Raw genomic sequence first — 16,588 nt, 5'->3', positions numbered from 1 at the left:
CTAAACTGACTTTAAATCTCAGATCTTATGATATTTGACTTTTATATGATGTTAAGAATGTAATTTTAAAATCTCCTTAGAGTTTTATTTGGCATTTCAAGCATATCTTGGTTTGAAATTTATTCATTAAAATCTGAGAATTTTCAGAATACCTATCGATATTAATTTTTTTTGCATCTCTGGACAATTTAGACCACAATTTAATATAGGTAGATCATGCCCCACTATAATCAAGGGTATAAAATGAACCACTTCCTGATTCTTTTGAATCCAGTGAAACTCTGCCAGAAGGAAACAGCTTTCAATCCTGCTACAGGACTGAAATCTCAATCCCCTTCAAATTTTGCTGCCTAGTTTTACTAGAATAATTTAACCTCCTTAGACTCATGTAACTTTGACTCCTGTGCCATTATTGCTGTTGGTATACCTGAAGGCTCTGCCAATTACTCATCGATGGAGGGCATGTTTGCCTACAATGAAAACTAGATAGGATAAATAGATATATGTGCGATTTCATAAAAATGATGTTGACTACTCCACAGTCTTTCTAATTTACACAAATAATTTATGCCAACTCATTTACGGAATGCTATTGCGAAACACATTCCAAACACCACTATTTATGAAGGAGTTTAAGAAAAGAGAAGTTGTAAAATGTTTCACTTTTGAGGGCTCTTTAAGGAGAGTTATTTGCTAAGTCTCATTTAGCAATTATGAAACTGTTTGGTTTGCTTCCAGTTTATAAAACTCAAGATATGCACTGTCCAAATGAGTATAGAGTGTAGTTTGTAGCATCTTGAAGATCTGCATTACAGTGCATTGTACATTTAGAAGTATAACTGTAATTTTTACACCAGTAGCTACTGCAGTAATTCAGATGTTATTCATTAAGGAGTTGAACTCATGGCAGTAATTATTTCAAAATCACTTAACACATTTCATTAAATATTTACATTTATAAGGGCTGAATCAAAAAGGGTTGTTTTTATTTTTTAAAAACTATGCATGCTCCCTTTTTCTTTAGCTTCTTTAGCATAAAACATTCCAGTACTTTTATGATCTGTACTTCAAAACCTGAAGAGCATGCAGTTATTGCTAAATACTGTATTTAAATATTCAGAAAAACCATTAGCAGAGTTAAAAAAGTATATTGGGTTTGCCAATCCCACCTGACCATGCTGTGATGTGAGTCCCATGACTCAGCAGAGAGCAGCTGTGCATGTTTCTACTCTTGCAATGGATAGGGGAGGTACATAGCTGAATAGCATGCAGGCCAGTCAAAATCCATTAAAAGTGATTATATATATATATACATATATATGTATAACTTGCTTAGGTAACCTGTGTGAAAGTGGTGACACGTTGCTCTACCTGGTTAAAAAGCACCAGAGCTGCATTCTTGATTGCTCCAGCTTGGTTTTACCCCTGTGAGAAGTAAGAATGGTAGGTAGTGAAGTTCAAGACAAGGACCACTAGTTTTTCTCTTTTTGGAATCTCTAATTCAAACATGGCTTTAACACAATTAAAACATAATTATTAAATATTTTATTATTAGCTGGAAAAAGGGAAATACACACCACCTGAAATGTTCAACAAACTTTTCTACAGAACTTGTTAGTTTATTTTAGAGAAATTAGAAATATAGAAGCTAGAATTAGTAAACTGTGCACAAAAATTGTGATTCATAAATAAAAATGGAATGAATAAAATTAACAAAGACAAGGTTAGCAGATCTGGAAACTATTCCTGTATTTATATAGTCCTTAATGGTTATTAATTAAAATTTTAAGGGTTTTGTTTCTGTATTTCATGTCCTAGTCTTTGTTTAACTGACTACGTGATTATCTCTTTTATTTGAAAAATATGTACATACAGGAAGCAAAATACTTTGAAGGTGTATGCTTTCCTTTTCCTCCTTCATCCTCTAATAATGGTAGAACTCCTAGATCTTAATGAAAATAAACATCTTTAATTTCTCTTCAACTTAAATGTGATGAATTATCACATTGTGTAAGTTTGTCGTTTAGATTTAGTATGCTATACACTTGTGAATCTATAATCTTTATCTCATTGTTTCAAAAGAGGATTGCATCAGTGTCTGTACAGTGGAGTCTGATCAGTGTATCCCTATGGTTTAAATCATTAACCACAGCTAGTTCATAACTTAAATAATTTGTCACTTCTGAAGATTCTGTCTGAGAACTGGTCAGTTTTAGAAAAAAGAGTTAGATTGTTAGACATTTTAAACATGATAAAAAAATTATCAAACAAACTGATGAAATCCTGCTGAATCTGTTTTGGCTAAGAAATTTATTGGAGCCCAATGAAAATGCTTATCTTTGGGAATGCATTAATTCTGTTCTCAGTTTTTTCACTTCATCGAGACACAAAGGACCGGATGAAGCCAATCAGAAAACTGAATTTATTAATTGTTTTTAAAATTCAGTAGATTCAATGATGAAGGATATTCTTCATTTTATCAAAATCATCTGTTGTGATCATCAAAACAAATTGAGTAGTCTTAGTTTTCCAATCTGAATTTGTATTTACTGTACATACACTGTAGATAGAAAGATTTTTGGAATTTTGAATGACCGAGGCCTGTAGGTATATGTATTTCTTTAGTTGTAAAATAACTTTTCCATAGCTGAGAATTATATTTGAAATTATTTTCCCATGTTGAAATGCAAAACTATATTTATAAAATTATCAGTCAGCTATAATGAGCAGTTGTTAAGTGATATATAACATACTATAGTTAGGCATCTTATGTTTGATAGGCTTAACATAGTTACTCATTTCCCAACAGAAACAGCATCAACATGCTGATGTTAAAACCCACCAAATTATCCCCTTCAGCTATTTCTAATTTTTTTTATCTTCAAAGTTAGTGATCTTGAGTATCTTTTTTTTTCAGAGCAGAAATCTGTTTCTTTTCTGATGGTTATCTCACTGGGTATTGCACTCTCTTTTCTGATTATTAAAAAAATCTGCCTTCAAAGTATCAATGAAATGTTCACTTCTTGCAGGTACTTTCAGCCAATTATTACTCTAAAGAAGTGAGTAACTTTATAATCTAATAAATGTTATCATTCTGTTTCATCCAAATTTTTAGTGATATGTATTAGAAAGATCTTGTTTAGTACTGGAATTTGCAACCAGGTTCCAGAAGAGGTTCTGGCAGATTTCAGAAGTTATTAACTAGCAAATTAATTAAAAAATGTTTCCATGAAAGTGTGGGGGAAAAAAAAAAAGTGCTAGCCTTCCAAAAGAAGCTTGATGGCTAGAGTTATTTTCTACTATAGTATAGCTGATAAAAAAATAGGAAATATTACAATTTGTTCCTCACTCACCCACAATTACAATGTCTGTAGTAAGTACCTGCTCCTGGTATATTCCTTAGGGAGACACAGGCTATGCCCCACTTCTAGCATGACAGACTTCAAATAATCATTCTGCTCTTACCATCAGTGACAGTCAGTAAGACACCAGAAAAAAAAAAAAAAAGATTCATTTTACAGTTCCTCTGCAGATTGAGCTTCCCACAGCTCTGTGGTGAGATCAAATGTTATTACAGGGGATACCTCCTCAGTGTATCTTAAGGGCTAAATACTGCCACAGTTACAGCAGGGAAAGTTCTGACCCATCTCTTACCCCTCCTTTTGCAGACCAGGCCTTCTAGCAGGAATGTTTTCTCAGTGGGACCCCTTGAGAGGCAAAACAAAGCAAGTGATGGTGTACTGTTCTAGAGAGGTAACTTAAACACTGCACCAGTGTACTCTTTGTCTTCCTTAAAAAATGGTCAGAAGGCAGCAAAAGACTCAACAGTGTTGTTGACTTGGTAGGAGAAGATTGGGAAACTTCACAAATTCCTGCCACATGCCAGAACTTCTGTTCCTAAATCCAAAAGCCAGTGGATTTTTATACACATAATCAAATAACCCCACTTTATTCTTTCCATAGGAATCATCCAGAAGGAACAGAATAAGGAATCCAGAGCACAAAGTGAAATTAATATGGAATTCACAATTTTCAGGATACTGTCTGATTAGATGCTGTTCACAATATGCACACTTGCACTGTATGAATACATGTCAGACAGTTAAACAACAAACAGTTGTGTGTGAGCAGAACTTGATGGAAGTATTATTGCTCCAGTGTCCCAGTGGTGTTGACTACAGTCTACAAAAATACTGAAGCAGCATGAAAATCTTAAACCTATCTTACCCCATTGAAAATTTCTCCACCATTTTTTAATATAAATACCATCCATCATTTACTGCTGGATTTCCCACAGCTGCCTGAAATGTTCACTGTCAAATTGCTTATTAATTGGTTTCTGAAAACATATAGATACCAGCCCATTTAAAAAAGGACAAAATCCCTTTTGATTTATTACTGTCCAGATACTTCAGGATGGCCTTAGAAGATAAGGCATGATGCCTGAAAGCAAAGTTGGGTTTGAACAGAACAATTGACTTGTGAAAGTCACCTTGAAATTGGTATTCAGAACTTGTCAGCACATCAAGAAGGGCTTTTACTTCATTTTCTTGGGGTGTACATACATCACATATTCACCTGGAAAGCAGAGGAGTTTCTGCCTTTGCATTGCATTTATTTTTTTCCTCAGCTGTTCTGATAGAATATACGGCAGTAAATTGTTAACTGAGCCATTCAATCTACCTTACAGGAGAGATAAACCAATAATACCTAGGCCTTCTCTGGGGCAGGAAAAGTGGCAAAGACCACCAGGGGATCACTAGCCAGGTGTGGATGGGAACTTCCCACGTTCCTTTAGTGCGGAGGCTAATATGTCATGTAACCACAAATTCAGTATCTGCACAGCGCCCCCAACCTCCTAATGTATAGCACAAACCTTTTAAAAAGTAACATATTCAGGAAATTTTTAGGCTTGTAACTTGATGGAGTTAATAGGAAGGCACTCATAATTGTATTTATCAAAGTTAGCCACAAGGACAACAGAAAAAACATAGTGAAAAACATCAGAATATGTGAAAGAACATAGAACACTTTGCTAAAGGTTCATTGGAAATGAAAACCAACTTTTTTTAGATCAGGGTATATGAAAAATACTTAACTCTCAGACCCAGAATCATTCTGAGTGTTTTGGGAGTTTTTTAATACTAGTTGATCTCCTAATTCACACTGCTTTACACTTCCTGTATCCCTTATATTCTAAATTTACATGGATAAGCACTACTGCTATACTATCTTACACATCTGCATTGAAACTGTCTCATAACTGAGCAACTCAGAATATCTTGCTCTTCATCTTACAATTGTTACATAGAGCAGCATTTTTTGCAGCTGCAAATCCACACACTCTTGATGGTCTCTAGCAAAACCCCCATACCATGATTACCTGGATTGCTATGGATTAACGTAATGTGGTGTAGTTTGATATTGCTGAGGAATACATCATTACTGCAAATATGCCAGATACACAGCTATGGTAAAATCAAGAATGCAGGGCTTCTTTATAGGAGAGCCTTCTTCATGGTAAACAAACCCTTTTGGATTAATAAGTTATTACATACCATCACAGCTTCCAATCTAATTGAAAACAAACTTGTCCATAGTCCTTGATCCCTTAAACCTCACAGTTCCTAAATTTCTATTGGCACTGAATATAATTAGATTCTGCTAATGCATTTATTAGCTTGTCATTGATCACTATCCCAATATACAAAGTTTTCCTTAAGTTCCATTAGCACCTATTCATGATCACTTCTTGTATTTGAGCCACGGAAATTTTGAAACACACGGCATTGGATTTATAGACAAACTCCTGTCACTTTGCACAATAACAACAGCATAAAGCCTTCAAGTAGGCTGTTTCTGCATGTATCCATATCACAGGGTCATTCTCCTCTCCAGGATAACTTGACCTGCTGCTTTACCATGACATTCATCAGTACCTAGATTATTATTTCAGCCAGCCATAGTCTCTGAACCCAAACACTGTATAAATATTACTGGCAAAATGTTTTAGGTAATCTAGAATACATTACTGATTTGTGATGTCTCAGGGTAAATTTTTATAACTGCCCTAAATATTGAAATAAATATTTTTTCTTCACTTATGTTTGCTTTGGTATGCAAAGCTCCTTAATTATTCCTTGGCTTTCTACCCTTATTTCACATATCTTATCACAGTTACTACAGAAAGAATGCTTTATCATGTGTTTACTAGTCCTAAAACCTCATAAAACTGTGAAAGAAATAATCAGATTTAAAATCAAATATATTCCAATTTTTAATAAACAAAATACTAAAATTGTAAATATAAGGATCCTCTACTATACCATATATGTTTTTTCTTGAATGGCAATACGTAAAATTCTAAAACTTAAAATATATTTACATGGAATGTCTCACTTTTTAAAAAATTCTAAATATGTAATTAAAACATGTAAATGTATGACTACAATTTAATAGGATGTGAAAAATCCTACCTGTTTGCTTTCTTCCATATCAGATTCACTGCTAAATTCTTCTGTATTTAAATTTTCAAAATCTGATTCTCCAAGTGCAATGGGCACTGTCACAGTGAGGCCTGGGTTGTTTATGAATGACATGTAATCATTTTCATCAATTACATATTTTTCCACACTGCTGCCTGTGCCTACACCACTGGTGGTTCCATTCCCGTCTTTAAGATAATTCAGATCTTTGCTTATTTCAATGGCAGTGTGATTGGAAATGCAGCTGTCTTTCTTGTTGTTTAGCTCTTCAAGTGCTTTGATTTCCTCTAAAGATTTCTGCTTTCTAACGAAGGCTTTTCGGACGAACTCCCGTATCGTTTTTTTAACATAATCGATGCCTTTCTGAATCCTTGCCACAGCAATCTGGAGATTGTTCATTTCATTATCATCGTCTGTAGCAGCAAGGTTGTCTGAACTAAAGGAGCTCAGCAGCAAGGCCAGAAATAGGTTCAGTACCTACAAGATGAGAGAATACAGCAGAATAGTAAATACAATCATATCAGAAGTGTTAAATTTGGCAGTGCTAGGTTAACAGTTGTACTTGATGATTTCAAAGGCCTTTTCCAATGTAAATGATTCTATGACTCTAAAAAAAAACCAGTAGAGCAGGTTGTGGATCATAAATAACTTTCTGAGGCTCTGCACATTTTTGCTGGTAAAATGTCAAGATTGCAAGGTCAGGCTAAGATACAAACATTTTGAATTCTATTTTATAAAAATTTAAATCATGTTAAAATTATCACGAAAGGAAGAGAATTTTGATGGGAAATTTTGACTGCAAATTTTAGCAATAAGAGAAACTTAAAGTGTAAATGCATCACTTTTATAACACTTCTAGGAAGTGCTCATCAATTCAATATTTTCTAATTGAAATTTTGCATTTTAACTTGTCAGCTAGAATTTAAACTTTTCTATAAAGGTTTCTTGTACAACCTTGAGTTAGAAGCTTTTTAACACCTTTATAAGCTGGATGGCAAATCACTCTGGGTTTCATTTTTGTTTTTCACACGCAAACAATCTAAAAAGTTCAGTACTAAAAATTAAACAGCACCTCTAAATTAGCTGCAGCACTCCCATGATAGGATGTTGGATTTGACATTTTATTTTCCCTCTAAATGCTTGTACCCTTTGTAAGAGTACTTCAGTGTATAGAAATGTATGAAAAAGAGGAGAAGAGAATCTTCATATGTTTTACCCCAAATTTAGCACATTCAGATTATTTCTTTAATTCTAACCAGAAGGACGACAAACATTTTCATTGCTTAGCTCTAAGTCCTGCACATCTGCATCAGAGTTAATGTTAAAAAATACTCATCACATACCACTAGGTTTCCAATCACCATGACCAGCATGAAAACAATAAGGCACATGGTTTGGCCTGCAACCTCCATGCAGTCCCACATGGTTTCTATCCATTCTCCACACAGCACTCGGAATACAATCAGGAAAGAGTGGAAGAAGTCATGCATGTGCCAGCGAGGAAGTTCACAGTCACTGGAGATCTTGCAGACACATTCCTTGTAGCTTTTCCCAAACAGCTGCATCCCAACCACAGCAAAAATGAACACAATGATGGCCAGCACCAGGGTCAGGTTCCCCAGAGCCCCCACGGAGTTGCCAATAATCTTGATCAGCATATTTAGGGTTGGCCAAGATTTTGCCAATTTGAAAACTCGAAGCTGCAAAACAAAAACACAGATAAACCATTAGTGTGAGTTAGAAAATAGAAACTAGGTCCAAGTTGTTTACCAGAGCATACCAGTTTCTGTAGATGAATTTTTTCTTCATTATTAATCTTTTCCACATTATTATTTTAAGGTAAAGCAGGGAACATGGAGTATTTTTCAAAAATGCATTGTTTATAATTTCATTTCAGTGATGCACATATGAAAAGAAGCCATAATTTGTGTTTGTATGACATTTATTTTTAACATCCACTTACAGATGATTCCTGAGCAATTCTTAAAGACATGTTAGAAGTTTCTACTCTTTTCATCACTGTCATACCCTCTTTGCTGGCTTGGTTCCACATTTCCCTCAACACAACATTAAGCGTTGCATGCTTAGATAGCAGCAAATGTTTTAAGCAAAATCTTGATGCAGACATTGCAATGTCCATTCAAATTGTAAACACTAACTTAAAAATAATATTCATTACCCAAACTATTATGTTATGTGAAGCTGGGTACCACTGCAAGTAGTGCTAAATAAGTCACTTCTTCCTACTCTATGTATTAGGAGATAAGCTTTTCAAGTAATATGGTAACTACTGGTAATAAAGACTTTAAAATTATTAATCTTGTGCCTCTAGTAAACATATATATAAACTAGTTTGTGTGCAATACGAATTGCTACATGTCATGGAGTGACTAAAAGTTTGGTTTTGGTGCCCGTTAAAATAAATGTGAAGAGAGGATCTGCTTAAGTTCTTTACAAGTAACACAAAGAAATGTTCACAATATAAAGAAGAAAAATACTATGATTCTTTGTGCTGGTGATAATATGTATGTTTTCACAGATTTTAGCTTTTAGTATTCTTAACAAAATCAGTGTAAAGATTCAGAAAATTCTTAAAAGGGAGTAGTTAGTGTTATGTTGGCAAAAGATATGAGTTGGATAGAAGATCAGTAGGATAATTTGATACTAAGAGGTATCAAACACCTTAAATTTGTACTTACCATACATGGTTTGCAAATTAGGTACATATGAAAAATAATGTGAGTCATTGAAGTATGTAATATGTATTTACAAAATATGATAATTATTAGAGGTACTAGCACTTATATTTTTTGAGTGAGATAATTGCATGCAAAGATTTAATTATCAAGGTATTTACCAATCTGAATGACCGAAGAACAGATAATCCTTCAACATTTGCAAGACCAAGCTCCATTAAACTAAGGCTAACGATAATACCATCAAAAATATTCCAGCCCTCTTGGAAATAATAGTAAGGGTCCATGGCAATAATCTTTAGTACCATTTCTGCTGTAAATATCCCAGTGAATACCTAAAACAAAATGTAATGAATGGTTATGAGAAATTTATATACCTGTGGAAATTTTTTTTAATCCAGTGAGTTCTCTTACCTGTTACTGTAAAAAAACCCTGATTGCTAGTCTCCAAATGGCATTTAAATATTTCTAAACACAAGAAACAAGTAACTAAATCAAAATATATAGTAGGACAGAGGTTTGATAAACATATAGAAAGCTATTGACCAGTCAGCATTTCAGCTCACTGGTATGTGCTGGACTATTCATCCAGCAGATGATGATGTGACCTGGTGTTTTAAGTCCTCTTTGATGAGGATGGTTCCAGTAAGAAGACTTGACAGCAAGTTTTTTCCTAGGTTGTCTAAAAAGATGACAGTTTCTAATGTCAGACTGTCTAACTGCAGACTCTCTAAAGTCTTTCTTGTAGACAGGAGTTTCTTCTACCATGCTTTTTGTAAGACTGTAGAGGTTTCACACATAGTTACCATGTTGTGGGACAGCTATTTCCTTTTAGGAAAATGAACTTCAGTATGATAATGTTATTCTAAATATCTTCAAGTGCCAAATGTGAAATTAGCATCTTAGTGTTTTTAAGTCCAGAATTTACCTCAACACACTCTTGCACTGTGTAGTGATCAGTGGCTTGTGCAGCACAACAAAAAGTTTGGGATCATGCCTTTTTTGTATAAGTATTTTCACTGTAGTGTAATTGAAAAATAATCCAAGAGAAATTCTGACTTTGAATATTTTATCAATTTTGTACAGAAGAAAAACATTTTCTGTGATGTTACATCAGTAGCATGGTAAAAATAGCATAATCTACCTTAACATTTCAAAGAAAAAAACTCAAGGTAGATGTCAAGAAATCTGGCATTCCAGTGAAGACTGCACTTCTATACATATTCAGTTATTTCATTATAGTAGTTAAAAAAATATGTTCATGGAAGATAAAGATTCCAGTAAAAAAAATCTCTTCACCTGTGAAAGTCATATATACCATTTCTAAACTGATTATAAAAAGACATTCTGGAATAGATTTAAACAAATACAATCGATTTATAAGTTTCTTCTTTTAGAAAAGGGTATGTTTACATCAAGTAGTGCATGACAAACTACTTACCAGGTTGCCCACGGAAAGGACACTGCTAAACTGATCTGTCATTGGGTAATGTTCCATGGCCATAAACAAGGTGTTTAAAACAATGCAAATAGTTATAGCAAGATCAACAAATGGATCCATCACAACTAAATTGACGACGTGCTTTACTTTTAACCATGGACTCCAGCAATCCCAGATCAAGAAAGTATTTGCAAATCTGTACCAGCATGGTGGGCATTTCTGTCTGGATTCTTCAAGCTCTGAAATGAAGTAGAAAAAAAAGAATATTATAAATGGATCTTCTAGAAGTTTTTGTTTAAAAGATGGAAGACGGTTATATCAATCAAATAAACTGCTTTCACTAACTTGTGATTTCCCTCACCCATGTTTATCCACCTTAAAATAAGATTTTAATTAAGATCCTCTACCACCAGTGGACAATGAAGTCCATTCACTAAAGAGTAAATCATCTGAGACAACTGTCCAACGGGAGAAATGTGTTCGTCTTTCCCAGAACAGTAGGGAGAATCTAGACATTTAGTTTAAGTTACTTGACTTGCCTACAGCAGATATCTTAATTTCAGGTATTAAAAGTCAACATGACTCACTTGTCACTGACCTACTCTATATAAATGGGACAAGCTTCATAAAGGATTCACATTTTTTGGATATGTATCATGAGTACATATTTTAAATTGAGATACTCAAAGGGTTATATTTGCTACTACACCGAAACACTACAATATCAGAGAAATGATTTGGAGTGCATACCTTTAATTTCTTTTTTGATATTTTTTAATATATTGCATACCTGATTTCTTATTTTTAAATTATAATTTAATTTGTTTTTAAATGTCTTGTACAGTTGCAGTGTCTATTGACTAAGAAACAGAACAAAATATATCTGTATTAGCAAAACAACTGTTTAGCAACCGCTCTCAATTAGAATCTTTGGAAAGTATTTTTTCTTTCATTTCACTGTCAATATTGTCAAAGTTACAGAAGAATAGTAACTTTGTCTAAGTTAATAATAACAAGGATGAACATCTAATGCAATGGGATGTTTGCTGACAGTGTAGAAGGAAGACTGTTGATTGCTCAAGTGAGAAATACTTAGATACAAAATATGTAAGAAATGTCCACAGCAGTTTTGATTAAATTTCTGTGTAGTGACATCAACCTAAGTCAGAATTTCCCATTTTTCAGGCATCCCTTAGAGCACAGAGAGATCTCCATCATCATGACACTTATGGATGATTTTGCTGCAATAGCTGTTTCAGAGATATGCTAATAAAGATTTACTGCAAAAATATATACTTTGAAGATAGTGGATTGATCTCCGCCTCTAATATTGTCCTATATGGGTGGAATTACTGGAAGTTAAAAGCTTTCAAACTACTGAAACAAACAAGTTCTCCAGGCAGAAAAGGATATCATAAGTAGCTAAAGCTTTCTATAGTATTTATGAACCATAACAAAGACAGTACTGCTGAAGGAATATATGGTTTGGGTGGTATAATCACATTTCTGAACATGCAACTCAGAATGCTGAAAGGCAGAATATGACTGTCCTTGGACAAAAGTGACCACTCATCCTGGATGCTGAGCTGGCACAGACTCTGTTGCTGCACACAGCAATTTCTGAAATGGTGGGAACCAGACGTGGGTAAGGAGGTGAACTATCAGGAAAATTTTGTTTACATTGACATGTTTTTTTCTGATCAGGAGACTGGAAGGACTAACTGTTTAACTGAAGGAAGAATGCTGCCCTTTCTGAAGAGATATCCTGTTTACAGAGAGGAGAACCAAGATTTAAGAGGTACCAAGAGAGCACACTTGCATTAAAGTAGGAAGACATACTCGTAAAGATAGATGTTTGTGAGAACAATTTTCTTTAGAAGAAAATAGGTCATACAAGGCTTTTATTTCTCACTACAGTTTATCTCAGAGCAAAGGGCTTCAGAACTCAATTTAAAATTATATTTCAAGGCTGGCTTAGTAACACTGTAAAGTTTCGTGGTAATTTCTTGTCTTTTTAGAATATATGTTGAATCTGCAAGGTTGGTCTGACTATAACACCTGCCACATTTCACTGTTAATATTATCACTATCCAGTAGATAGATCCTTCAAGCTTATAAAATTACTTTAATGGCACATGTATGGAGAGTGAGCATACTAATTTTCCATTAAATAAAAAAAAATCCCAAAAGTATGCTTTTTCACACAGAAAATCCAATATCTTTTTATCTTTGATAACTACAAAAATTTAAGAAATACTTAAGACACTTTGTGGCCATTGGCATGGGTTGATTACATTTGGGTTTTTTCCTTCATATTTTTCACTCCAATTTCCTACTGTTTATCCTTGGATTTAAAGCCTAAGGCAAATGGCTGTTCTAGCACATCACCTTTATTGTGGCAATTCCTGGGTTATCTTAATTGATTTTTCCTGCTGGTGTCTAATCAAAAAAAAAAAAAATCCCTATATTTTCTGTTTGAGACTCTGGCAATCCCCTAGCTACCATTATTTTCTCTCTGTTAGTCCACTCAGTAGAGCATTATTTTGGAAGGCGTCATGAAACATGGTTAAGCATTCAGATTGTGTAAATGACCTTAGAAATGCTCAAAAGCCTTTTGTATCTGATGTTCACAGACTCCACCTGACCAGTTTTACATTTACAAAGGAAATTATGTCAATGATTTCTCTGTACATGAAGTTAGCAGAACTTCAATGAACTGCCTGTCAGATAAAATGCACAGATACCTTCCATTGTATTTGTAAGTATGCTGGCTATGCTCATTGCTCTTTGTCTTGCAGCAGACTCTTCCAGCATTTCCATGGAAATTTGGTATGAACTCAGTCTTCTTTTCCTTATTTCTGTTTCTGTAGTGGTGCCCTGTAAATGAAATACTGAGGAATTAGACCATCCTTTTCAACAGCCAATTAACAGTATTTAATGCCTAAATATTGTAGTGATAATCAAATCAGCTTTGTGCAATGTACTATGCTTTTCACTGAATGTTTCTGTTCTTGTCAGGATTTCTTTCTTCTTTATTGAGGAATTCAGTGGGAATTTTGTACAGTACTACAAATAATCCACTGGAGGACCCAATACCAACACAATGTGGGACCAAAGGTGGTTCACATTTAAATGACTCGCTGAACAAAATTTTTGCTCAGTACCTCCTTGATAGTGATAGTAATAGTGACAGTGACAGTGCTAGTGCTAGTGCTAGTAATAATAAATGTATGGAAAATACTTGATTATTTGAAAGAACATCATAGCTTATAGAAGTCTTAAACTGAGACTAAAATGTTATGTAATTTCAAAGGTACAGAGGAATTGTACATACTTTTCTCATGAAAGGTATAAGAAAAAAAGTCTTTGAGAAAAATTCAGAAAGGGGTAATTCTAATATCTATCATGAGAATAGTAACTACCTTCTGTTTAATTTTATAGGAGTTTTCCTGTACATATTTCAAAGCTATAGCCTTATTTATATATTGAGTATCTACTTTGCTGAAGTGAAACTATATAAAAATTGTCAAATTCCATTAATCTTTTTTTTCTATATGTAGATCTCTTGCTGAAAGCAAGAAGAATATAGTACTTTACTAAGGCTTAGACATAGGAGGTTGAGGACTTTTTTTCCTTTATGTTCTCTTATTTAGAAACTATTGCAAATAGTTCTTAATAGTTCTTTCTTAAGAAATTATAAGAAATGCAGAGATGAGGAAGGAATAAGAGAAAATTCTGTGCCTGAACCAAACTGTAATAAATACTGGCTGACCTACAATTACCTCTGGTAAAAGCTGACCAGTAGGTGAAGTTAGAGTTGAAGGTCCTCCAACCAAGGAAACTACTCCATTGCAATCCACAGTGCTGTGCATCTTCCCATTTACTGGAAGGGCTGGTATCATTCTAGATGACACACTGGCCTGACTAATGTTGCTGTTGCGCCTTTCTCCATGTCGATTTGGAACAAAGAGAGAATCTCTTCTGCTCTCATTGTCTTCAAGAGTGCTGTGTTCATCATCAGCAAAGTCATTTTCAGATCCTATATCCTTTGCATGACCTCTGAAACTGAAAATGCTGGTTTTGCTGTTGCGCCTTGGTGAGAACAGAGAACCACGAATGCTTAACAAAGACTGTAAAAGATTTTAAACAAACCAAACAAGACAGCATTAGAATTAAAAGTTGTAAGTTCTTGGCTTTTCAAAGAATAGTTACAGTGCTGGAGGAAGGATAGTCACTTTTTTTTCTTCCATAGTATAAGTATGTCCACTAGGGGAATTGTGTTCACCAGGGGCCCTGAAGCAGAGGGGAAAAATTCTTTCAAGGTAATGTAGTAGGACTGCAGAAATGTTGTGCAGAAGACATAAGGCAGATTGAACAGTTCTGAGTGGAGAAGGTGTATTGAACTGGCATGGACTGGCATAGCTCTCTGGGAGCAGGTTGCACACACCTGCCAGAAGGTATCACTTGGTTATCAGGCAGCTCAAAGCAAGTATTCACCAGGGACACTGTTACCCAAAGATATTCTCTTACAAGTGAAAAAAATACATCAGTGGTTGTTGGTAATTCATCTTTTAATTACAGTAGAAGATGGTTAATGAAGTGTTCTTCTCCCTCGCTACATATTTTATTAACAGCATTCATGAATAAATAAAATGAGTACTAATTGTGGAGAAAAGTCACCTGGCATTCAGCCTTCTTCAGTTCTGCATTTGTACAAGTCTTCTTATCTTGCTTCATCAAAAACCTGGTTTGAGACTATTGTCACTTTTTCACTATTTCTGCAGGTGGAAAGTTATCATGTGTAATAGCAATGGTGTGATCCCAGGATAATTAAAGTGAAAGTGAAAACTGTCCTATATTATATAAACCTACGTTAATACTTTGAAAAATCAAACACTGTATATATACAAATATCAACCCATACGTATCTCTGTATATGCATAGACAGAAATATATAAATTCACACACATTATGTGTGTGCTGAACTGGTAGAACTGCCTGTTATAAGGCCTGGCAGGTGTTTACCATTACGAAATGTATTTTTTTTTTCTGCTCTTACAGCTACACCAAATTTTAATAGTTTGGGCTAATATTTTCTATGCTGGCTGTCAGCCTCAGGCTGAGTTGTTTGAAAAATATCTGCCAAATGATTTTGCTAACCCATTTATGTAAACTTGGCTGGAGAAAAAGTGCCGTTTTGCTTATACTGAAAGATAATTTCATCCAAAAAAAAAACAACCCTAGCTTCTATGGTATATGACACTGAATACTGACAAAGCAGTAAACTAATTACTAAACCCTTTTTACATTTTCTTGTAAATATATCTGGCCAACCTACAGTCCTTCCAAAAATGACATGCTCACCAGGGTTTCATCTGACTACCAGCGATACCGTTGTTCTTTTAGAGAATGTTCCCATGGCTGCTTGTTTTATTTGCAGGCCAATCTTTCCTATATGTGTTACCACGATTTGAGCACAGCTAATTGGATCAGCCCCCTCAGGGATTTGGGAGAAGTAATGTCTGTTCTGCAAGTCCCTGCTGCATTGAGACAAAAGATATAAGCCAAAATGGCTGCAATTTTAACACATGTAGAGGCAGAAATATATGTGTCTACATGCTATCGGAAAGTAAGGACTGAAAGGGGGGTTTGACTTTGCTGGCAACCTGCATCATTCATCTGCATATGGAACATGGTATCAAAGGATAAAACCTCTTACAGGGCCCAACTGTGCAGATTATCTCCCCTTACCACTCTGCCTCACTGTTTCATGCTCTGGACCCTGTCTCACCAGGAAGATTCTTCATGGCTAACAAAACAAATGAGCTCTTCCTTTACCAGTTCTACTGTTTGCAATTCTTTCCCTCTTGTGGCACCTAAATTTTAGTTGTATGCTGTCACCTTTTGCCCCAAAGCTTTGTTACAACTGCAAAAAAAGATTGTCAAGAGCATCTTTAATGAATAAG

The 16,588-nt window shown here is 34.7% G+C and overlaps 1 protein-coding gene across 15 annotated transcripts in view; it reads right to left on the bottom strand.

Annotated features, from left to right (window-relative positions):
* The window catches only part of LOC134552188 (sodium channel protein type 2 subunit alpha-like), a 50,569-nt gene that overhangs the window by 20,622 nt on the left and 13,359 nt on the right, over positions 1-16,588 (bottom strand). For 7 of the 15 annotated variants that reach the window (XM_063400618.1, XM_063400620.1, XM_063400626.1 and 4 more), the window contains 6 exons: positions 14,405-14,752; positions 13,367-13,499; positions 10,623-10,861; positions 9,343-9,516; positions 7,829-8,185; positions 6,477-6,962 (listed from right to left, as the gene is read on the bottom strand). In XM_063400618.1, coding sequence (XP_063256688.1) covers positions 6,477-6,962; positions 7,829-8,185; positions 9,343-9,516; positions 10,623-10,861; positions 13,367-13,499; positions 14,405-14,752 — 1,737 coding nt within the window. Of the gene's footprint in view, positions 1-6,476; positions 6,963-7,828; positions 8,186-9,342; positions 9,517-10,622; positions 10,862-13,366; positions 13,500-14,374; positions 14,753-16,588 lie in introns of all 15 variants that reach the window. The other 8 variants (XM_063400616.1, XM_063400614.1, XM_063400615.1 and 5 more) reach the window with 5 other exon arrangements.

The sequence above is a fragment of the Prinia subflava genome, chromosome 6, assembly GCF_021018805.1.
Source record: "Prinia subflava isolate CZ2003 ecotype Zambia chromosome 6, Cam_Psub_1.2, whole genome shotgun sequence".
NCBI classification, from domain to species: Eukaryota; Metazoa; Chordata; class Aves; order Passeriformes; family Cisticolidae; genus Prinia; species Prinia subflava.
Note: the sequence above shows the minus strand (reverse complement) of the source record. Positions and strands in the feature narration are given on the sequence as shown.